The sequence below is a fragment of the Pelecanus crispus genome, chromosome 5 (assembly GCF_030463565.1).
Source record: "Pelecanus crispus isolate bPelCri1 chromosome 5, bPelCri1.pri, whole genome shotgun sequence".
Taxonomy (NCBI): domain Eukaryota; kingdom Metazoa; phylum Chordata; class Aves; order Pelecaniformes; family Pelecanidae; genus Pelecanus; species Pelecanus crispus.
The window spans coordinates 36130998-36155290 of NC_134647.1; the positions used below are offsets into that span (position 1 = coordinate 36130998).

The 24293-nt window shown below is 42.2% G+C and overlaps 2 protein-coding genes across 8 annotated transcripts in view; one reads left to right on the forward strand and one right to left on the reverse strand.

The window, feature by feature from the left end:
- Positions 1–11734, reverse strand: part of PMS1 (PMS1 homolog 1, mismatch repair system component) — a 45554-nt gene extending 33820 nt beyond the window's left edge. For 4 of the 6 annotated variants that reach the window (XM_075710512.1, XM_009490760.2, XM_009490759.2 and 1 more), the window contains exons 1-4: positions 11580–11717; positions 6506–6688; positions 4303–4405; positions 2475–2638 (exon numbers count right to left, since the gene is read on the reverse strand). In XM_075710512.1, the coding sequence (XP_075566627.1) occupies positions 2475–2638; positions 4303–4405; positions 6506–6688; positions 11580–11711 (582 nt within the window). In that variant the 5' untranslated portion in view covers positions 11712–11717. Of the gene's footprint in view, positions 1–2474; positions 2639–4302; positions 4406–6505; positions 6689–11579 lie in introns of all 6 variants that reach the window. The other 2 variants (XM_075710511.1, XM_009490758.2) reach the window with 1 other exon arrangement.
- Positions 11735–17220: 5486 nt separating this feature from the next.
- ORMDL1 (ORMDL sphingolipid biosynthesis regulator 1) lies at positions 17221–24095 on the forward strand. Of its 2 annotated transcripts, XR_012831063.1 has the most exons (4): positions 17221–17428; positions 19831–19982; positions 21503–21969; positions 24038–24095. XR_012831063.1 is itself a non-coding variant. In XM_009480474.2 (3 exons), the coding sequence occupies exons 1-3, from the start codon at positions 17255–17257 to the stop codon at positions 21636–21638; spliced, it is 462 nt and encodes a 153-aa protein (XP_009478749.1). In that variant the 5' UTR covers positions 17221–17254; the 3' UTR covers positions 21639–23030. The 2 variants fall into 2 exon arrangements, 1 of the variants encoding a protein (XP_009478749.1); XM_009480474.2 differs by lacking the exon at positions 24038–24095 and having other exon boundaries at positions 21503–23030.
- The last annotated feature ends 198 nt before the right edge of the window (positions 24096–24293 follow it).

Below are 24293 nucleotides of genomic sequence, written 5' to 3' on the forward strand. Positions count from 1 at the left end.
CTCCTGACACGTATCTTCTTCTATTGCAACAGAAAGTATTGGCTCAGCCTCAAGAATTTGGGATTCTAGGAACTCCTCCGAATAATTGCACATACAATTTTTTTAAACTAACATATAATCTGTGAGCTACACAAAAAAATAAAGCCATTCTGAGAAGTTGATTCTTTCTCCTAGTACATTTCAAAGAAATATTAACAGCCACCACAAAAAAAAAAAAAGACAACCCTATTCAGTAAAGTATTATTCTAGCACAGATATCTATCACTATAAGAAAAACGCCCACTGATCTGAATTAATAATGTTGATGACAATAACAGCATCTGAAGGAAAAAGAACTAATAAATATTCATGTTCTGTGATATTATCGTAAAACGGATGCACGTAGACCTGCTGAAAGTTATTATGCATTGGAATTTCAGAATTTCAAATTTCTTAAAAGGTATGATGGAATAGGTATTTTTTTATTTTGCAAGTAATGACAACAGCAGTAGAAACACAGGAATCTGCATTCAAAGTTTTTTAACATTTTCAGACTATTTTAAAGCTTTTATACATGCACAGAGACAGACTACACTTTCTGTACGATTTCTTAAGCCTTTAATTTTCCCTGCTCAGCAATAGCCACTGAGCGACCTCTTGTGTTGAAACATGTCCGAGCAGCTTATTACTTGCTTTCTTTTTTCCTACATAAATGAACTTAAGGCCGGCAGTGCAAAATGAAAGACCAAAAAAAAATGAGCACCATCTCTGTCATTACAATGAATAATACTGCCTGCAGATAGAATTTATAATGATTTATTTTACCTACTCAAATTTTGTACTGAAGAATTTACCTCCAAAGCTAAAAGGATAGGTAGTCAAAACCAATGTGCAATGGCTACTATCATGCTGTTCGCCACACCATTTTTGCAGTAAGTATTGTGAAAAAGGCATGTGATCCACATTACTGCCATTGTATTAAAATAAGCACAGGAAAAAAAAAAAAGAAAAACAAGATATGTAATAGTCTAACCAAAGGGGATGAAATCAAAATACCATAAAAAACCCCCAAACATTTGCAACTTGTCAGAGGGCAAAACCAAACCACCAATAAAAGACAAAATTAGTTTTATTAACCAACATTCAAGACCAATACTACGAACCACTGCTAGATATGTCAAGGAGCTTAACAACACCTAAGAAGTGCACACCCCTGAGATCTCTGGTTTCAAACCTTGTGTAGTCCCAATGAAATAAGACTGAAAGTAGCTACACTTTCTCAGCTTTGGAATACTAATTCTGCAGCCACAAGGCTAGCTTTTGTTTTTCACAGTATCTACACTTTGATATTTAAAAATACATATATAACCAGAGTATGTTATACAACTCCAGAAAAGAATGGGCAATCTGTTGTCATTTCAAGAAAGCACAGTGTCATTCATCATTCCCACTGAAAAGGAACTGAAATGTGAATGTTTGGTTGACAGAGTAACTGATCAAAATTGCTCAATGAACAGGCCAAACAGCAAGATCAGCAAACAATATTATTTTAGAACAGAAAAGGAATTGCTGAGGGATGTGGCCACGAGATGTCACTCTCTACTTCGTGGCAACTTGGAAATTCTTTAGCATAGCTTATTTCTCAGAGGTGCCAAAACCAGCAGTACAGCCAGTATTACCAGCTATGTTAAACTGGGGTCAGGTAAAGGAGAACTGCTCAGTGCATCATTTCTGGAGCTGCGTGCGCAATTTCTGTACCATGTTTTAAAATTACTGTTCAGTATGCTGTGAAGTCAAAGTAGCCTCCAAGCAGCCTCTGAATCCGTTCCCCCAACTCTAAACAAAGAACGACTACCTCAGCTAAAGCCTGTTGTAGTAACATACATTACTCTTACCTGCACCAATGTAGCAAGTTGTTTTGAATTTTTTAGCCTTTTCAAATAAAACCATCATTATGTATTAAACTTTCATGACTCAGCCTACAGCAAGCTACCTGTATGTGCTATAGCGTCTATCCAGATAGATAGCCTAACCAAGTTAAGTTTTGAAAGTTTTTTCAGTTGGCTCAGGTTAACACTTGATCAGGTCCTGTGGCCTACTAAGGTCTCACTGCTTTGTTCTGCTCAACAGCACCAACATCTTCACTACCCACTAGTGTGTAAAAATCATTCTTATATCACTAGCATGTAAAATAATTTTCATACTTTCATACTTCAACTTTCATAAATTGATATACTTCCATATATCTAACCAGACATCTGTTGGAGCAGACCAAAAAGCAGATCTGAGCCCGAGTTTTAGAAGTTTAGGATTAAAATCTGTAGCCATCATAAATACACATCTATGAAGGGAAGAAAGAAGTGAAAGTTCAAAAAAAAACTATGATGAAAGAAAATTCCTAGGAATTAAAGATTTTATGTAGTATTAGATGAACTGCATAAATTAATCAGAAACGGATCCTTAAGATAGCTGATAGAGAAAAAACTCATTATTACCTTATCATGTGTTAAGGTTATCCTCAGGTCTGGTTTTATGATACCATATGCTGTCAGTAGATCTTGAACTTTTTTCAGTTCTTCCTTACATTTTCTATTTGTTGAATAAAACTGCTTTCTTACAGGAAGATTCTTAAACAACTTCAGGACTGTTACTGTAGTACCTGCAAGCAGGTGACAAAAAACAAGTAGAAATTATACTGAAAGCACACCACTGACTGGATATCAAAGAAACTTCATTTGTACTTGAAGAGACCTGTCTGTATGCTGCTGCATACAAAATAAACCCTGGTAACACTAAATTAGATTATATTAGCATGATAAGAAATATACCAAATTAGCAGTCATCCTCCCCCAGAAAGTACCTATAGACCTCAAGAGCTGTGATTCCTCTCCTTTATTTAGGGTTATGATCGCAGCATTAAGCTTTCTTTTGTACGCACTGACAATAGCAAGAATCAGCACTAAATAAAGCTGAAGACTCTTTCAGTGCATATTATGTTAACTTTCATTAGCAAAATAATTAACAGACTAGAATCTAATGACACACATCTGGAGGCAAAGGAACAGGGAGCTCGATTAAGGCCCTTCACAAGCATTTGCTTTAGGGTAGTACCTGAAGAGCCCGATACCTCTGTTCAAGACACAGTACATAGTAAGAGGAGGCATATGCATCTACCAACACAATCACATGAATTTGTAGCCCGTAAGGATACTGAAAAGTATTAAATATATGTCACAGAATTCAGTCAATCATTCAACAATTTTGACAGAAGACAAGGCAACACAACCCATAGGCTTTCCAGCCATGAAAAATACTATAGCCTAAATCTTAAAGAGAGTCCCTGGTTAAAATTGGCTAAAATTAGAGTTCTCTGCTTAGGCTCTTTCTTCGGTACTTGCCCCTCAGCAGCTTCTTCTGGCTTAATGGCTCCCTGCAGCCAGTTAGCACTGAGGAGCAAGGAAGCCGGGTTGGCATTCAGCTCCCCATTGGGTGTACGAGCGCTGCAGCCAGCTGGGGGGCAGCTTGTGGGCACAAGACTGACAAGCAGCTGCTGTGGCTCAGCTGGGAAAAGCTGAGCTTTACAGAAGAACTGCAACTGCTTCCTCAGGAGCACATCCTTGTCACAAGAAAGGAGCAAACCGCTGTTCTTCTGGGAATACACACCAGCTGCAGTGTGAATGTGAGGACACAGTGTGGTCTTTTAATGGCTCTTGCCGAGCAACAATTAGCTGAGCAGAGTACGAAGTAGAACAGATGCTACCCCAAACCTACACCACGTCTAAACCACCAAGGCCGCCTCTGAGGTGAGGGCAACCTTTAATCTTCCACACAAACATGCAGAAGGATTTCTAGTGACATACCCTTCCTGCAGGTTAGGAAGAGCTGTGACTTTGCCTGGTCCTACAGCCATGCTGCTTCCAGCTACTCCTTCATATAGCTGCAGCACAACTCTTCCTCCTTTAAGCAAGGATTTTGCTACATACAGAAACATTATTTTGATCCTGAACAAATCTTTCATATACTTATATAGTGTCTGCCTGGACCCGGGGCATCGAATTTTTATAGATTTTATTTCTGCTGTCATCTTGAAGAAGTGAGTCGGAGAAGGAGAAACTAATTACTATCTAAAGCAACTTCCAAGACATACTAGTTCTTACGGTAACAACACATTCTCAGTTGACAGACATAAGGCAAGAAATGTTTACAGCTGCAAAGATTTCATACTTGGCCTTCAAGTACAGAACAGGTATTTCAACACCAAAGACAGCCCCAGAGAAACATAAAATACTTCTGTCACAGTACAACACCAGAATGATATCCTACCTTGCCCAAGATGAGAAGGCTTTTTAGAAGTTATATGCCCGTTCCTATCCAAAGCATACTGAGTGCTGAAATCATCAGCAGCTGTCTTCGTTGTGACCAAAACCTGAAAAGAGTAATTTAAAAAAATCACGTTAATCAAGAATTCAGAATGAGCTTAGATAAGCTTTGCTACCACTCTTACCATTGCATTATTTTAGTCATGAAAATTACATTTAATTAGTTTATAGAATTTTTCTTCTACAGGTGTTTCTTACAGTCACAGAAACATTCTGCATTATTACTCATTTTTCTATCCATTTAACTAAAAGCCATGCATTTCTATCACACTAATACACAAAGCATAGCAATCCCTACTACCTACAACACGCACTCCTCTACCTTCTATTCTAAACACAGGTTACATGAACAACTAAATCAGTTGATAATTTTGCATTTTCAGCCATAGGCATACTATGACGACTTCTTAAATTCACATGAGATTCCACAAACATAATGAATACTATCAAACCGTGTATTATCTTTCCACACCCAAATATATCTAGCAATCAGTAGTTGCACGTTTTGTAAGCTATTAAGGTAATACACAGATTGGCTTTAGCGAGACCAGTCATACACCAGAAGTTCAATAACACTACAGTTCCCTGAGTTCAGGTATCAGTATTTGGAACAATAGAGCCACTGCACTTCCAACTACTGGAACGACATAAAGGTTATCACATGTATAGAGCTTCAGGATATTTTGGTTTATTTTAGTGTCTCATATGAATCATTCAGAGTTCACCCATGCCTCTGGAGAGAAAAAACATTAATTGATTGATTGGAAATGACAATATTACAGACCTACTTAAGGGCCAATAGTAAAGTACCTCTTAACTGAAACTTCAGGGGGCAGTTTGGGTAGCCAGAATGCAATTAATGCCTGGAGTGTTTAATTAACATAATTACTGACCCAAGGATTAAAGTAATACCTATTAAAGTACTTAATACACTCAGGCCACCTCCCATCTCTTATGAAACATACCACAGAGCTCATTAAATGCTCAGAACAGATGGCATCCTGCTCTGACAACTCATTAGAAGGAACCAATGATTGAGGTCTGTCATCATCTGTCAAAACACCAACACTTTTGAAAGCATCTTTGGAAATCTCCATCCAAACACACAACCCACGCCTGCTTAGTGCAACGTGGACGTAGCCCAAGGTAGCAAGGAGTCAAGCTCTGACATCTCTCCTGACCTTGCCACTTGACGGTTTCAATCAGACACAGGTATCAGTATCTTCTTGGAGGATCTAATCCTTGGCAGACTTAGAAAAAAGAATCCAAAACTTGACCTTGGCCCAGCACGAATACAAAAAGGCAGAGCACAATGGAAGAGGTAAATGCTGTGCCCTTAATAGCCTGAACACTTTTCAGATGGTTTTGAACCTATTTACTTACTTTCAGTCAACAAGTTAAATCCTAAATACCAGTACACTGTCAGTCCTCTTAACACAAACATATGGATCAGACTCAGAAGGGCCAGGGAGCAGGTTCCTGTTTACTCATACAGACAAAAAAGTTTGTGCAACTGGAGTCATACACATGTCAAGGAGCAATACGGAGCCCAGCAAGATCCTATGACTGCTGATCACCTAGATAACATCAAGGCAGAAATCCTTACTGGAACAGTAGCTATGTGGGCCATCAGTTCCCTGCAGTGATTTCTCCTGGCCACGATCTGCTGTTCCTCATGTTGATTTACCCTAATTCAAGTAGCAAACTCAGCCACGCTCTTTGACATTATATTGCCAATAACACTAAAGAGGATAAGCCAGTGTTCTAAGGAATCACGTATCTATACATGTATATATAAGGAATCAGGTATCTATACCCTCATACAAAAGAAAAGGCACCACTAAGCAATCTGTCTCTGACCTATTCTTACTGAAGAAAATAAATAGAGCACTGCTGTAACCAGTATGACAGAAAGGCAGGACTGACACTAATAAGAAATTCATACTGCTTCCTAACCGTATGACGTAACTTCTGGGGAGGAGGGGAAAGGCAGCACACACAAGCCAAACTGTTCGGAAAACATATCCCTGGCAGGCTGCTGGAACAATTTAGAGTCTTTGCACTGATATTTTAATAAAACTTTCACAAACACACACACAAAAAAATCACAACACAAAAGACTAGACACATATATAGCAGCTGCTCACCTCTGATATGGAGCAAATTGATCCCAAAGCCTCACCACGGAAACCGTATGTTGTCAACCTTTCAAGGTCCTCAGAAGAGCTTATTTTTGAGGTGTAGTGTTTAATTGCCATAACTGGAACATCAGCAACCTTGATTCCACTGCCATTGTCTCTAACTTCTATTTTGTTAAACCCATAATTCTCCTAAAAAAGAACAAAACATAATGGAGCACTAAAACAACCAAATGAATTAAGACACAAGTTTGACGCAGTTAAGATTACAGCTTCTAGCCATCCAGATAGAAGAGGGAGTTTTGCTTATTTGGAGAAACTGAGCAACAACTAAACGTCTCTGCTTAAAAAAACCCAAACACCCCAACCAAAAAACCCCAAAGGAAAATACAACATGTTAGGATAGTAGTGATGGTTTCTCTAATTAAATAATGTAATTCATACCCTGTGGTTTGGAAACATCACATTAATATAAATACAGTAAAATTAAAACAGAAATTAAGTAAGTTTTTTTTTTAAAACGATGATGAAATTTGCAAAACCTAAGCTCAGAAAGAGATCTATAGCTGGAAAGCTAAAGACTTTTTCCACCTCTTTTCAGCTCTCTCACCTATTTGGTATCAATTTTTTTGAACTCACCACAAATGCAGCCCTGCATCCATTAAAGTCAGTGGGCCCTCAACTTAGAGCTGTTTTCAATTTCAGTCTTGAATTATGGGATTTCACTGCTTCAGTGGTTTTCCAGTCTCTATACTGTGTCTCAATATACAGAAGCTGAAATTCTAATGGGGGCAAGGCATGAATAGGAACAGAAATAAGAAAGCTTGTAAAGAGGTGCAATACTTTACATAAAGAAGTAAAGGCTCCTCGAGGCTTTTTTAAAAACAGCTTTCAAGGAAGCCAAGTTCAATCTTTGTGATTTCCCTTTACATATATGCAATACAGATTTTACTGAATTGTAATTTAAATGTGTCATTTCAGTAAGCACCAGCATAAATTGGGTAAAACGCTGAAAACCCAGATAATTAGGACAGCTAAATGAAAGACAGAATTCAGGTTCTGTAATATCTCAAATGGGTGCAGCAAACAAATGCTTCTTTCCAGCTGCATTTACATAATAATCTGCACATGTAAATCATACCCAAAAGAATCACACGCCAGGAAGAGAAAGTCATTAGAGCTGCAGGATCACTAACTAAACTTCTTTTACAGAAGCACACCCGGCTCTTCAAAAAGATTATGATATAACATACAGAAAAATGTGCTGCAGTGTGTAATACATCTAGGCGACCTTAAAACTGTTTTTGCTTAGAAAGAACCTCTTGAATGAGTGGCCACCACCACTGATGCTGTACAGAGCATGTGATTGTTGCTCACAGAAAGCTGATTGATTAAACAAAACTAACTTTGTTGTCCCATCTGGGGATATACTGAGAACAGTTATGAAAAAACCATAATATACTCGCAGGGTTATTTCTTGAAGTAAAAAAAAATAATGCAATTAAAAATAAAAGGAAGGTATCTAAAGATATTATCTGTATTCAGACATAATCTGCATTAGGAAACATCAAAAGCCTCCGATGTAGGCACAGAACTATATATATTTAATTAACTGACAAAACAGAATAGAATAAAATAGAAATCTGGGTACATTCCACTCTTCGTATTAATGAATGGTGCTAAAGCTATCTTCAGGTGAAAAACAATGCTTTTGCTAATATTTGAGTCAACCTCCCACTGGGAAGCAAAACAGAACCTAAGCAACACACCTCAACTGAACATAAAAACACATAAGGAGATTTAAATGGGAAACCTTCTACCCCGCTGCTGTATGCACTAATGAAGGGTTTGAGCATTTTACAATGAACTCCCATTTTCCATTCTAATTTTTACTTCCAGACCACTTAACTGCTTAGGAAAAGTGAGATTTATCTTCTTCAACTTGAATCAAAATGTTACCTGAATGATTCTCTATTTCTTTTCTAATATTACTCATTTTTACTTGCACACATTTTACTTAAAATATTACAGTGCTTAAACTTGTATTCTATAACACCTTCCACCATGTTACACAACGTAAATACTACCGAGGTCATGATCCCATGAGATGTTTAAGTTGTTCTACCAGATCACTGATGCCAGACCATATGGTTCAACTCCCTCCTCTTTCCCTCACAACTGCACAGTCTCATCTTTGTTTCAGCTACAGCTCTGTTACTCATGAGAACTCTAAGGTCAATTCAGTTTATTAAACTGGCACAAATAACCCACTTTTCTTGCCGGGTTCCTTTTCTTTTGCATTAGCAAGATGAATGGATCATGAGAGGCAGAGATGTCTAGCAATGCTATGCAGATGGATGTAGGACTTCGCTTTTCAGACGATGAGATAGATCAGGTGTAGAGTGGAACCTCATCCCAAGCTAAACTTCCTCTGAGAAGGTTCTAAGGATTAAAGCTCCCAGTTCACGCATTGGGGAAAAAAAGGTGCAGAAATGAGCGTCTGCCTTTTACAACAGCCATTTCATATAACAGTAGTAAACCTGCAGCTAAGATTTGTCCTTCCCAAATCCCAACTTTGCTCCAACTGCTAACACAGGCTGGTGCTCATCTTCTCTATTAATTAAAATATGCAGGTCCCAGTCAGACTGTGCAGATTATTCTCATAAATTCCTGTCATTAGAGATCAGTCAGGGAAACTAACAGACTGATGCCTGTGGAGGCTCTTTATCCATACACAAGCAATTACATTGCTGCATCAGTGGTTTTCAGCATACTTTAACCTGAAGCCAGGACATCACATCAAGAATAAAACCATCATTCTACATATGCTTAATGCACAGCCCTGCTACAGAGGCAGTTGACCCCGCTGCTAACAACAAGGCAAGCTCCACCACGTTCGGATTTGTAAAAGTAACAAAGCTGAGGTGCAAATTAATAGATAGATACCACTCAATACCTTATAGAAAGGCCACAGCTCAGTTTCTAATCAAATGGCTGGCTCTTAATTGTAATTAAAGTAAATCTCATTATCTAAAACTACAACACAAGCTGATGTTTTTCCCAATGTTGTGTAAAAGCTAGTTGATACACAGTGCAAAGACACTCAGTAACATCACCTCTTGGAGCGCGGTCAACCAAAAAGTTAACAAGAACAAAACACTAGCCAAAGCTTCCCACTACAACTAACCACTGCCACAGTTTCTACCTGAGAACCATTCCACCCGCAGGTTAACTCCTGTCTGTCTGCCTCCAAAAAAGCTATTCCTGTCTTTGTTCAGGCAAATTGGGTAACAAGTCTGAATGAATCAGCTAGCTTTCCTAATCCATCTGGAAAAGGTTAAAACAATGAAAATGCTACAAGTTTCAGGCAAAAACCATCAAGCTGTAAAATGAAATTTCAAAGTTTCTGTTCTCTATTATGCTTTTGAACTAATTCAGAGTTAATGTGGTTGTTGAGCTCTATTATGTGGTCGACCCTATTTAAATTTCACATAATAAAAATAGTATTTTGATATAAAAATATGTTTGCCAGAAAAAAATCCACTGTTTTACAGTATTACTGTGTACAGTTGTGCAAATTGCAGGTTTTCGCTTTGCCCCTAGTAGCCACAGAAGAACAATCAGCAAATCTTATTTACTCACTGACAACTTGTGTACAGCCAGGTTTATATGTTTTGTTTTAGAAATACAGTGATTTGGATTGGGCTGAACTGACAATGCATGTAAACAGTAGTGCAGATGACTCATGCACTGGAAATGGTTGAAAATGCTCTTTTAAATTGATTTGGGACCTCTCACTATGCAAACAGCTGGTTCTTGCACTGTGAAACGCATGCTGATTAGAGAGCTTTCTCCTCCAGCTATCTGCACGGCTTTATATTGTCACTCCAGCAAAGGAGGCAAGGTTTGTTCTAACAATTTTTGAAAGCTCCAAAACCTTCTGTTGACTTCTTGCAGTTATTGATTGGCCCACAGGATCTGATTCTGATACCCTTATCCCCAGAACTGTGTACACACTACTCGCTTTGGAGTTACTCATGAAGCAAGATACTATGCAGTCTAAACATTGAGAAGATAGAGGTCATCACAGACCATAGTGAAGACAGAGTATCTTTAGCTCACTTAAGGCAAATAAAAAATAAGCACGTTCCTTGGCATCTGCAGGAAACCATACTCAGATAGAAAACACTTGAAACTCATTCAGAAAAGATGGCAGTGACATGGACAAAGGAACAAGCAGAAATTGAATTGCCCTCCTAATTAAGAGCATTTGTCTAACATTTAATTCAAGAATAGCTTACACATTCACTGTTATTTGCAGGAAAGGAAATTGGATGCAATTCTGGATACATTCATTTATACAGACTGTAACAACACACTTTCTTACCAAGTAGGATACCGCTACTATGCAGCTGTTGACAAAATACTGCAAAACCAGAAATACTCATGGCAGCAAGGGAAGCTGATCAGTTAGCCATTTTACCCAATTTGGGAAAAAAAGCACAAGTTCTTTATTATAAGCAACAATTTATTTTTTCAGAAACTCTCCTTGAGCGATATGCCAACTTTTTTAACAACTTACAGAAATAAAATGTTAGAAGTAGCCAGAGCTCACCATGCTAATTAGGGACCATATGGTAATTTATATTACAAAAACATCTAGCATGGCCATCAATCTTTTCCACTGTTTCCATTTTCACCTTCCTGACAATATTTTGTAATGAGCATTAAACATGCCAGGCTAGCAGTGAAACTTAAGTCCAACATCTTTTAAAACAAGCTATTAGTCAGAAAGAGTAATTTGTAAGTAGGAAAAGAAGTATTAAAGAAGTTGACGGTTTTTCCCCCAAGATACACTCAGGAGCACAAATACACTTTACTGTTTCAGTGGGGCCTCAAAAACATTAGTGGAAACCAACTTTGGACCATTTTTATTTGAGATTAAAGTATGTATGTATAAATACTATTAATACCCTTCCATTCCCCAAACCACGGCAGCCTACAAAAATATATTTACAGTGGAACAACTTTCCTTGCATCTTATTTTATATCATTCTTTGTAAGAGAAAGAGAGAGGACTTACCAGTTTAATATCAATATTTGTGGCACTGGCATCCAAGGAATTTTCTATCAGCTCCTTCACCACACTGACAACTGATGTAATCACCTGAGAACCTGACAGGAGACGAACAGTTTCTGCCGACAGGTGTTTCATAGTGGAATTAAGAGTCAGAGAAGCTGCATAGAAAGATAACAGATAAAGAATGTAAAAGGCACATTACAAATATATATTTCTAAGTAATTGTTTTACAGCAACTTTTAAATGTAGGCGAAACATAACATTACAGCTAAAAAGTGTAATTTTCAGGGTACAGTAGCACCCAGCTTCCTCTGCAGTCAGTGGGAGTTCGACTTGTGGAAGAAACAGAACCCAGAGGTCTAGACTGGAAAACATTATTTTAAGCAGATTAAAATTCTAATGAAAAAAATTAAGAATTCAGAGATATATTGATCAAAACAGTATCTCTCCTGTAAATTAGTATAACATGTGGTTGTGATCTTGCAATTATAACAGAGTAGACAGACCAGATGGTAACCCAGAGTGCTAGCTAGAAATGTCTTCAGATAGGATATTAACCCAGCATCAGGTCCAATCCCAGCACAGAAGGGCGGGGGGGGGGGGAAGAAAAAATAATTTTGAATCTTTTATTAACTTTTTTCTTTTTTAACAAACTCCTTGTATCATGTCTTCCCTACATTTAAAATTTCTGAGCTCAGCACTGCTGTGTTGCACGTACAATTCCCAGTACCCAAAATTTCATGGAATGAATACAACCTGAAGGTAACTGTTTTGGAGTTGGGAAGTTGGGAAAGAAGTGAGGAGGAAGCACAGTGGTGCTGAGACAAAAGTTACATTCAATGGCAATAATGAGAGAAAAAAAAAAAAAAAAAAACCACAACCTTCTGAATTATAACCTTGCCTTTCTGATCAGACTTACTGCATGCCCTCAGGCAGGTCACTTTATTTCTGTGTCTCTGCATCTTCCACTTGAAAATGGAGATGCCTCCTATTATAATAAGCAAATGGAGAGGCTTTTTTTTTTTTTTTTAAATCACTGAAAACACTTACAAAGGGTTACAAAATTCCTGCTGCATTACAGAGGCACGCTACCATGAAGAGACTGTAAGTGGATCTGCAAATTTTGCACGCATTGCTGTACCCAAGCAGACACAATCAACCAAACTCCAGGAAAAATCTCTGCTGATCCTTGTAGCATGACGCAAGGAACTCAACCACAGGTTTTCATGCATGTGGGGGGGGGGGGGGGGAAGGCCATTGCTAGACAGCTCTTTGTGCCTCAAGAATGGTTCAGAATTTGGTTCCCCTCTGTCCTACAAGGAATGTGTCTTCTTTTCACAGCAGCACTCTTTACTGGGTTATGTTATGTAATGTTATTTATATTGAAAGGCAAACAATCCTGGCAGTCCTGGCGGCCCCATCGATTCAGTCCAAGCTGCCTGCTGGAGAACACCGACCGCACACTTCGCACCAGTCCCTAGGATATGAGCATGTGTGGAGGAATGGAGCAAACCCAGATTTCCTCCGAACACAGTCAGGACACAGTGAGGGAATGCGGTCAACACCCCAGAGCACCACTATCCCGCAGGCTATACGCAACTGATACAACAATTACAGGACACTTCTCTGCCTCGATATCCTTCTAAAGACTGCCACTCTTTAAACACAGAAGACAAAGCAAAACCGTGGTTACTTGTGGAAGAAAGGTACGGTGTTTTGAAGAGGAAGCAGCATTAAAACTTTTATGAGAACCAGCTACAAAGAGGTTTTCTCTTTATGCTTGTTCTTTATATTCCAAAAGGGAGTTTGCCTTTCAGATGTGCTAAAAAGATCTGACAAATCAGTCTTCCACCGAACAAACTGGGAAGAGGAGCATGGGAAGGCATGTGTTGTTGAAGGCAGACCAATATTAATCATGTACACGCATTCAGGAAGGCAGGTTTCCTCACGCATTACACAGGACTCCCGTGTCAAGTGCTTCATGATTTACTAATGACAAGCGCCAGATCAGAACTGGATATCTTTATCAAAAGATGCTGACCGAGGCAAGGGAGGGTCTTAAAATAAAAACGTTGCAGATCCCAAAGACAAATTTTCTGAGGTGTGCATGAGGCAGGTGGTTTGGGAGAGGAGCCAGCCCCCGGTGTGCCCTCCCCTTCCCTGGACCCAAGCCACCCCACGCAGCACTGCCGGCTGCATCGCAGAGGCTTGTGGTTATACAGCCACGCTAGCCACGTCTCGGGGGCACCTGCTGGCAGGGGGGGATCGCTGGTACTTCCCACCTATGGAAATACATCCAACCCCCGATTACTTTTAGCTAAAAGATACCTATTTCAGCTCAAGCCACGTTACTACTGTAACTCTTCGCTGACCGGACATATTATAATCTGCGCTCAGCGGGAAGGTGTAGTATTTTCTGTGTTTGAGCACCATTGCCAGCATAATCCTTCTACACCCCTCTAAACAAAGTCAGGCACCCCAGCGGCAGGGGCTCTCTGAATAGCTGTAACACTGCACGCCATCAGGTGAACTGTGAACAAAAACTCCTTGAACTTCGTAGTTGCAGCCTTGCAAATTTTGAGAGCAGCACCCAAACCCCACTCCAACAGCCACCTTTCTTACAAGTCCACCAGAACACGTACTCAGGTAATTCTCCAGTTTATGGGGGAAAAAAAAAAAAAAGAAAGTGGAGGAAAGCTACAGATAAAACCTGCAGACAGTCACCACCTTTCTTACAAGTCCATCAGAACACGTACTCAGGTAATTCTCCAGTTTATGGGAAAAAAAAAAAAAAAAAGAAAGTGGAGGAAAGCTACAGATAAAACCTGCAGATGGTCACCACCTTTCTTACATATCCACCAGAACACGTACTCAGGTAATTCTCCAGTTTATGGGAAAAAAAAAGAAAGCGGAGGAAAGCTACAGATAAAACCTGCAGATGGTCACCACCTTTCTTGCAAATCCACCAGAACACGTACTCAGGTAATTCTCCAGTTTATGGGAAAAAAAAAAAAAAAAAAGAAAGTGGAGGAAAGCTACAGATAAAACCTGCAGACGGTCACCACCTTTCTTACAAGTCCACCAGAACACGTACTCAGGTAATTCTCCAGTTTATGAGAAAAAAAAAAAAAAAAAAAAAGGAAGCGCAGGAAAGCTACAGATAAAACCTGCAGATGGTCACCACCTTTCTTACAAGTCCACCAGAACACGTACTCAGGTAATTCTCCAGTTTATGAGAAAAAAAAAGAAAGTGGAGGAAAGCTACAGATAAAACCTGCAGATGGTCACCACCTTTCTTGCAAGTCCACCAGAACACGTACTCAGGTAATTCTCCAGTTTATGGGAAAAAAAAAAAAAAAAAAGAAAGTGGAGGAAAGCTACAGATAAAACCTGCAGACGGTCACCCCCGAGTTTACCTAGACCCACACGAGCGGCCCCCAGTTCCCGGTTCTGCTTTTCGCTAGGGGAAGCACGGGGGGCCGCGCCGAGCAGCGCCGGCGGCGCGCCCCTGGGCGAGGCGAGGGGAGGCGTGAGGAGCCACCGCCGCGAGGGACGCGTGGCCACCGCCGCGGCCAGCGGGCCTCGCCCCCCGCCCGGGCCCGGCCCCGCTTCGGGGGCCGCCGCGCCCCGCCAGGCCCAGGCCTAGGCGTAGGCCCAGGCCCGGGCCCGGGCCCGTCCCGCGCAGCCCGGAGCGGCAGCGCTTCCCGCCGCGCCGCGGTGCCGCCAGCCGCCCGGGGGAAGCGGCGTCCCCGCCTCGGCCGGGGCCTCGGGGCAGGCGGCGGCGGCGGCGTCGCCTCCCGCGGCGGGCGGGCAGCTGCCCCACACCGCCCCTCTCCCCTCCCCTCCGCCCTTCCCGGGCGCCCGCCCTCCGCAGGGCCCCGGGGCTGCGCTACCTGCGCGTCCGCGGCGCCCCCCGCTCCCGCCGCCGCCGCCGCTGCTGGGGGCGGTGCGGGCGGCCCGGCCCCTCCCCTCCCTTCGCCGGCAGCCCTGCCCACGGGGCGGCCGGCGGGCTCGGTCTGCGGCCGGCGGCCCGCGCTCCGCTCCTGCTCCTCGGCGGCTGCGGCCACGGCGCGGCCGGCGGCGCTTGGGCCGGCGGGTCTCCGGAAAGGTGGGGCCGCGCTCGGGGGGCGGGCGGGCAGGCGGGCCGGGCCGCCGCCGCCGCTCGCCAGCAGGCCCCGGCGCGCCCGGCGGCTGCTGCCAGGCCCGGCCCGGCCCTCAGGCGAGCGGCGGGGCCCGGCGGGCCGGGGCGGCGGGAGGGGGTGTGCCGGGGAGCCCGCAGGGTGCGTGGCCGGGAAGGGAAGCGAAGCGAAGCGGGTCTCCGGCGAGGCCCCGGCTCCTGCGGGGGCGAGCTGCGGGGGGTCTGCGGGCACAGCGTCCCGCTTCTTTCGTGCGGCTGGGCTCCTGGCGATGAGGGAGACAAGACAGGGTACAGCTAACTGAGAGGAGGTGTCCATCTGATTAGATAAGAAGCGTGAGGAAAAGATAGGAAGAGATGGCAGCCTGTGTCAGGAGGTGTGTCTGGGTACTCCTTCACCTGCGGTGCCAGGGAGGGAGGAGCGGTCTCGCTTCACCCATCTCAGGGAACGCGTTCCCTGCATACGCACGTTTGGAAATACTTTGCCACAAAAGTATTGATTAAAATCAGCGTTGCCCCGGTTCAGTTTCGGGTTCATCGCATCTAGTTTTTATTCTGCGGCCTACAGTTAATAGCGCAAAATACTTGGGCATTAAGGGTGTTTTACAGCACTAAGCAAGTATAAAAAACAAGCTTCCTACCAAAAGCTAACTGTTTTTGCTGGTTAAACGACGCTTTTGTAGACTGATTTAGAAGAAAGTTAAAAAGTCCCCGTCCCAGTCCCATAAATGAATATAAATAGTCTTACAGATCACGTGAGCATGAAGTCTGCGACGAGGATTTTTAATTATCATTACAAATTTTAGTACCACAGGACAAGAGTGTCACCTCCACTATGTTCTGTCAATCTCCTGAAGAAATCGGCACTCTGAAATTGTTCTGTGTATCTTTGCGTATGTCTGTCACTTAGAAAACTTTTGAACCCGTTGGCTAATTTCAGCCAGATGTGAAAGACACAAATGCCTGTCTGAAAACTAACAGGTAGGGAGAGGAGGAAAATCTGAAAACTGTACTCTGCTGCAAGAAAAGCAGGCATAAATTAGTCCTTATTCGTTCTTTCTGGCAGTAGGTGGCTGGGCAATTGGTATATGCAGAATTCTTCCATTAGCCATTACATGAAGAAGAAACAGGAGGAAAATTGTCTGATACAGGAAGTGGAAAAGAGCTGCGGATATTGTCGTGGATGGAGAAAGCAATTTCAAAAGTAACAAAAGTTACAAAGCTTGGTTTCTTACAGGTTTGCAACTTCAGCTTCTAACAGCACACCTTACTACTTTTTTTAAAATGTCCCTTCTGTAGCAGGCTTGTGGGTTTTATTTGTTCAGGCTTTTTCAAAAAACCAGTTCCCAACAGCCCTTTAGTACTGGCTTCTCCATGAACCATACTTTGAAGATCTTGAGGTACATCTTTGCTTATGCACTGTGTTCCTTTCAGACTTGCTTATTTAAAACGGCCTTTTCCCAACTTCGAAAATTGCATACGTTAAGTACTTCTCTATAACAGTAGTCTCAATCTTCAAACAGTTCTGTTTTATAGGGTAAAAATGAACGTAGGAGTTGCCCACAGCGAGGTAAATCCAAACACGCGGGTGATGAACAGTCGTGGAATGTGGCTGACGTACGCGCTCGGAGTTGGCATGCTGCACATTGTCTTGCTCAGCATTCCTTTCTTTAGCGTCCCTGTCGCCTGGACTTTAACAAATGTGATTCACAACCTGGTAAGTACTCTCTCGCATAACGAAATTTGAAAAGTTGTTCATATGTATTTATTTTTAGTAGCAAGAGAAGAGAAGAACAGCCAGGCTGTGTGGATAATGAAATCCAGCTAGCCAAAACACCACCTCTACTTGGCTTATCCACTATGAAATGAGTTGGCTGGTTTTGGGAGGAGAAGTGATACATGATCACTTTGGGTTTAAACACAAAAGATGTGAAATATTCCTTACATATTTTACGTATTCTTTAAAAGGCATTTAATTAAGCTAGAATCTTGCAAACATAAAATCATCATGCCAAAGGACTTTTACAGTGTTTTGTGTATTATTAGAGAGCTGTGCTGAGTCCATAAAATATATTACATTTTTAATGCTTGGATATCATCTACTGCTGTTTCTACATAAATCTGTTAGTATCCCAAAATGTTTAATTTCAGCACTTTATCTGTTTCCTTGGACAGAAACATTTGTGTTCTTCTTGCTTTGATTTCTGGTCAAGCTAGATAAATTTTAGCTCAGAATGCCTTCAGCATACAATTTTGTCACTATGTATGACATTAGAAAAATCTTATTTGAAAGCAATGGGAAAAACTGGACTGCCTTGACCCAGGCCCTGAAACCATTTGTTATTCAGTGGGTTGTGATTTGCATGATGACTTTTTTATGCAAAAGGATTTGGAAGCTGAAGACCTTAAGAATCTTTCTGCCTCCTCTCCCCAAGATGGTATAATTTTGTTGTAATCATTTAAAGTAATGCAAGTATGTATATTGGTCCTGCCAAGCTTAGAGCAAAGAGGGCCATAATCCAGCAATTTACATCATACTTGAGGTTTGCTAACTCAGCTTTCCAAGATTAACAGCAAAGAAGTCTTGACAAAAAGACAGCTTCTTCCTTATTTAGGAAAATGATAGTTCACTTCAAAGACTGAGGTTGGATAATATCCTCTAGGATCCTACAAAAAAAGATTTTTTTTGTTTTTAATTTGAGCTTTTTGGTTTTGTAGCTAGATTTAAAAGTAATAGTGGGATTGTAAGCATCATTATAGCATTTTGTACGTTATCTTTGACAGGCTCAGACATGCCTGACTTCAGAAGATGTTGGCAGAGACAAGTATTACTAAATATTTCTGAAATGCTGTACCGAATTCATTGCGAGTAGCTATAATGGCAACACAGAGAATGCACTGGCAAGTAGTTTTCTAGCAGAACACTAGAAGATGAGTATAAACTGCACTTTTGGATATTTCAGCATTTAAATGGCACTTTTTTGGAAACAAATCCTTGAATTGTTGACAAACAAAAAAATCTTGGATTTCCACTAATGGAAAAATCTTAGCTGACCTTGAAAGCATTTTTGGCCGTCCTTTCTGCAAGTACCAGTGTGATATAAAATGTGTAGTAAGCACATCTGGATCTGTCCTAAAAGTGCCTTTTTGGTTAAATTGTTAAAACTGAGATGCTGCAAACATAATGAATTGAAAAATTAATTAAGCAAATTAATTCTCTTAGGTTAATAGGCTTCCAGTCAGGGGGCTGTTCCAAAAAAAAGTGGAAGTACATGTGAAGGGAGTTGCTCAACTTTCACCTCCTTCATAAGAATTCAGAAGAAACGTGGGTTTTCTATATAAAGCTTTCTATAAAAATTTCTGTATGTGCCTAAGAAATGAACACACCTGAAAGAAAGAAAATGGAAGTCTTTGGTATTTTCTGATAGATACTCTTGCTCTTTGATAGAAAAAGTATGTTTGTTAAAACTGGAAGAGGGTGGGCTCCCCTGTCTGATTGATCTTTGGGCCCAAATTGATCTTTTAGAACAGACCAGACATGGCATGCTCCCATCGAATAGAAAAAAACAGCAAAGAACAGGCCGGTGTGGTTAAGGAGAAGCAGTGAAGAGATGGACAGATGGTATTCAACAGATTGCTGGTAGTCAGCTTCTAAGTATTTGAAGCTACTGGGGGGCTGAGAAAGCTTTTGAAAGTTCTTGTCATATTGCCAGTATTCGTAGATACGTTTTTTGCTTTGTGCAGAGTCTACCTTGTACCTCATTTAACACTGTCTTAGGAAAGCAGTAACATAAATTGGCAGCCCTAAACTCGTTACAGTGCTTGTTAAAATTCTGTTGATTTCATGCAATTTTTGCCATCTAACATACAAGACAAGGCAGTGGATGGGATGTCACATAGACTGTGGCTTTAATTCTGACTGTGCCACTGGCTGCACAACCTCGGGCAAATCACTTCTTGTCTCTTCCTTCCTCTTTTATAATTTGTCATTACAGGCTAGCAGCTCTTCTGGGTGAGAATGCATTTACTCTCTATTTTTTCACAATGCATTGAACAATGTAACAGTCATAAAAAAATACAGCTAAAAATGCCACTGTATTCACTTTTTGTTTTCCCCAGGGAATGTATGTGTTTTTGCATGCAGTAAAGGGAACTCCTTTTGAAACACCTGATCAGGGGAAAGCTAGGCTACTAACACACTGGGAACAACTGGATTATGGAGTACAATTTACATCTTCAAGAAAATTCTTCACAATCTCTCCTATAATTCTGTGAGTTCAAAACCATATTATGAGTTAATTGAATCATAAAACCATGATTTCAAAAGCTGCAACCAAATGAGTTGCAATTTACCTTCTAAAAGCATTTTCTTTCCTTTTTTGCTTGCTTGTTTGTTTCTACATCACAGAGGTAGGGAGTACATATTTACAGGCCATATAATCAACAATCTTTCTTACTGCAGCTTTCAACACTGATTGACTTACTGAAGTTGAAGTTTGTAAACAGTTATTAAGGGGGCAGGTTTTAAAGATTAGAAACGTTATGAGGAAAACTTGCTGTTAACTCTTGAAGTTCTTTAAGAGATTGTGAAGTCATAAATATTGAAAACCTAAACTAATTGCCTTTAGCGCATGCACATGACAGCATTTATTAACTGTTTTGCAACTTGTGAGTTACGGGGAATGTGGCAGTCCTCACTGAATGGGATCCAGGATTTTGCACGTCAGTTTTGCTTTGTACAGATTGTCTTCTGTTACACTAGTTGTGTAAATACTTGAGAAATTCTACCCCGCCTGTCTCTGTTGACAAATGTATGGTTGTGTAACTAAAAGAAATCAGATGCGGATTTAATCTCCAACTCTAAAAAGTCTTTCTTTTTTTCCTTTAAGGAAGTTGTCCACGTGCATGGTGGGAGGCAGAGGGAGGGAAGATCCTGCATCATGTTTAGAAATTTGGTTCACAAAGGATAGAAACTGAAAAAAATATATAGAACTCCTAAAAAAAATCCTCTTTTTCTTCCAAGATAGCTTCCCACTTTCCAGTGGGAATTTTGTATTCCTAACACTTGCGTATGGTTCTCTTCATGCACTAATGACGCATCAGTAGCTGAATAAACACCTCCATTTTGCTGGGAAAAAAACAAAACCAACAATCTGATAGCCTCATTTCTGTGACTGGTTTTTGCAAAGAACGAAATGAAATTACTGGCTCAAAGCATAAAGAAGTTGGTAGTGAATTGGATTTTCTGAGGCACATTTCCTTATTCTTCCAGTTGAACAGGTTGTGGACTAACTTAAAAGAAAAATGTGCTGGGAATGTCTGCCAGACGGGAAGCATTTTAAAATCATGCCAGTCACAGATGTGCTCAGCATAGTTGATTTTTGCACTGAAAAATGTCAAATGCTTTGTCACTGAGCTTGCTAGGGTAGCAGAACTGTTGAGTATTTTGGTAACAGATCTTACACCATTTAAAACCTGTGTCACAAATCAGGCTTGTAGCTGCAGAAGTCAGAGACTCCAACTTGAGAGGTGGGGAGAAATGCTGGAGGAAGATAGTAGCCAAGAGTTGCTTTTTAGCACCTTGAGAAGTATGGGAAGAAGAGACTTAGGCCATACAGTTTTGCTGTAGATATTCTAGAACCTCAGGTGAGATATTTAATACAGGAATAGATCAGTTGTTAATCAGTAAAATATGACTGGTTACTAATGCACTTTTTTCAATTTATGCTTTGCTTTTTTATTTTTTAGACAAGGGTGTTGCCAGCTAAGCTTTCTCCCTTTTCTCCTGCAGGTACTTCCTGGCGAGTTTCTACACAAAGTATGATCCAACACACTTCATTCTCAACACAACCTCTCTCCTGACTGTGCTTATCCCCAAGCTGCCACAGTTGCATGGCGTTCGAATCTTTGGCATCAATAAATACTAAGCAGAAGGTTTGACACTGACTGCCCCTGACACGGCTACTGGTGCTCCCCAGGTGAAGGGAACGGGTAGTCTGCTGTGCCGTGTATCTAATCATATTCAATGAGAGATGCTTTTACATCTGAGATACAGTTCCTGCTTCCTGCAGCATTGTCTGGGATGAAGGTTGAGTTTATGAGAAGATACCTTCAAATACTTAAATGTGAATCAGAAACCTCTAGAAGAAAGATTTCCATGAAGAACTGGGCAAGCCCAGCTCTAAAGTGTAATCACCACTAAGACTGTTACATATGCCTGGCTGATGCAGTCCCTGGCAACAGTGACTTGTAAGGAAGGTGCGAATAACAGTTGAAATGGAGGGTAGCATTTCACAAATACCCAGTCAACCATAATGCAAATGGTAACTACATAGAAAAGCCAAGGACTGGTGAGGCCGCATTCTTAGATTAAGTGAAAGTAGCTAGTTTCTGCTGTATGGATTGTAGGTGGTTGTGCTTGTTAACTGCGTTGTAAAAGTTTGTCTCACAGTAAATACTGTGACGGCTAGCATAAACTGATGGCGTAATCCATGCCTTATCTGTTCTTGTGATTTTTTTTTTTTTTGTCACAAAGACCGAAGAAAGTCCTTAACTGTCAGCTCAGGGGGTTTCTACATCAACTTGATAGCTCAGTTTATGTACGCTTTTACAAGTTGCTACTGTCGTGTTTATTTCATTTTGCCTACCAGGATACTGACTTTTCTATGTGTAAATGGGACATCCTGAAAACCTGAAATTTCTTTTAAGGTGTGGATTTTTTACTATTTTCTCTGATACTTGTGTGATGGGTTATTTTTCAGTAGCTGAGAGGCCTGTAGTGGTGGAGGAAAGGGCTGCTGGTGTGGTGGGAGAGGCAGCTCCATTGTAGAGCAACAATGTCAGAACACGCAAGAGAAACTCTGTGTAGGTCGTAAGTTACAATAGAAGCCAAACTAGAAGTAGGTGAATAGGCAGATCACATGGACTAACTGTACGCTTTTTCAGAAAAAGGTATAGATAATTTGCATGTCTTGGAGATGTGGAGGAATGCTGTGTTTTAGGGGTACTGCGTGGTACGGAGTAATCATATATAATCAACTCTGGAAATAGAGTGAAGGAGGTACATCTAGAACTCTGAGCACTTATTTCTCTATTTTGGAAAAAGGATTAATATTGAAGTCTGTCGTATGTCTGCCAGCCAAAACTGGCTCAGATTTAACAGAAGACTCAATTTAAGACTTGATTTACATTTTGGTTGCAGTTGACAGCCAGTGAGCTGGAAAAAAAAAAAAAAAAGGCGCAAAAAAGAGAAAAGCCGACAGTGGCGTATTTCTTTTCTTGCTAAAAGAATTTTTCTGGATATTTACTTTATCAATAAAGATGCCGTTTAAAAAAAGGTACTGAGTTATGAAATTCCTAACAACTGGAAGTAATCGTGTTGTTTGTACGGAAAGCGGTAACTGGCAAATTTTTAAATAATGGCCATGGCAAGGCTATGCGAGCCTTTTGAAAAATCACTGTTTTGTGTACCAGCGGCAAGGGTTTTCAGGCACGGACCGAACTGCTCGGGGCAGAGGGGCGGCGGCGCGCGCTGGGTAGCGGCGGGACCGCAGGTAACGGGGCAGGGCTGCCGTGGGGCGGCTGGACGAAGCTCTTGGCTTGCGGCATTAACATTCTCCGCCCGCCGGCGGCTGCCTTTTCTTGTCCGCCTTCCAGGGAGGCGGGAGCGCAGCGTCTGTCACAGCCGGCCCCGGCGGCACCCGCTCGGCTCCGCTGGGCCGGCGGGCTGCGGCCCGGCTCGGCTCGGCTCGGCTCAGCCCGGCTCGGCCCGCTGCGGGCCTGCGCCGGCCCCGGGGAGCCGCGCCCCGTGACCCGGCGGCGGGCGGGAGAGGGCCGCAGCCTGGCCCGGTAGGAAGGCGGGGGGGCCCGACCCCGGGCCCCGACCCCCGGCCCCGGCCTCGGCCCCGGGCCCGGCCGTGTCCGCCTGCGGGGCGGAAAGGTGCCTCTGGGAAAGGCGGGGGGGGGGGGGGGGGGGGGCGAGGGGCCTCCTAAGGTGGCGATCAATCGCGATACAGGGTTACAGTGCGAGTGCGCGGTGACAAACATGGCTGCGCCCGGCGGGGCCGGGCGGCCGGGGCCGGGGCCGGGGCCGGGGCCGGGGCCGGGCTGCACCTTCCGCCATCACCCGCCGCCGGCGTGAGGCGGTTCCGTCGGGCTGCTGAGGGTGGAAGGCGGCCTCTGAGGATGAAGGAGCAAAGAGGCCAGCGAGGGACAAAGCTGCCAGCAGCTGGCAACCACGCTGGGCGCTGGGGCCACGGCGGGCCCGCCGCGCTGCGGTTCTGCCGCGGGTCGCGGGTTTACGCTGTGGTTTGTGTCCCCTCCTTAGGACGGCGGGAAGCACCGTACGCGGCAAGCACGGGTGAAGAGCTCTCTTGAAGCATGATTAAGGTAAAACAGAGGCCACTGGCTCCCCACTCTTGAATTATTTTTTATTCTTAGGGTCTTAAAAATCTCGAAGAGCCCTCTTGAAGCATGATTAAGGTAAAACAGAGGCCACTGGCTCCCCACTCTTGAATTATTTTTTATTCTTAGGGTCTTAAAAATCTCGAAGAGCTTTCTTGAAGCATGATTAAGGTAAAACA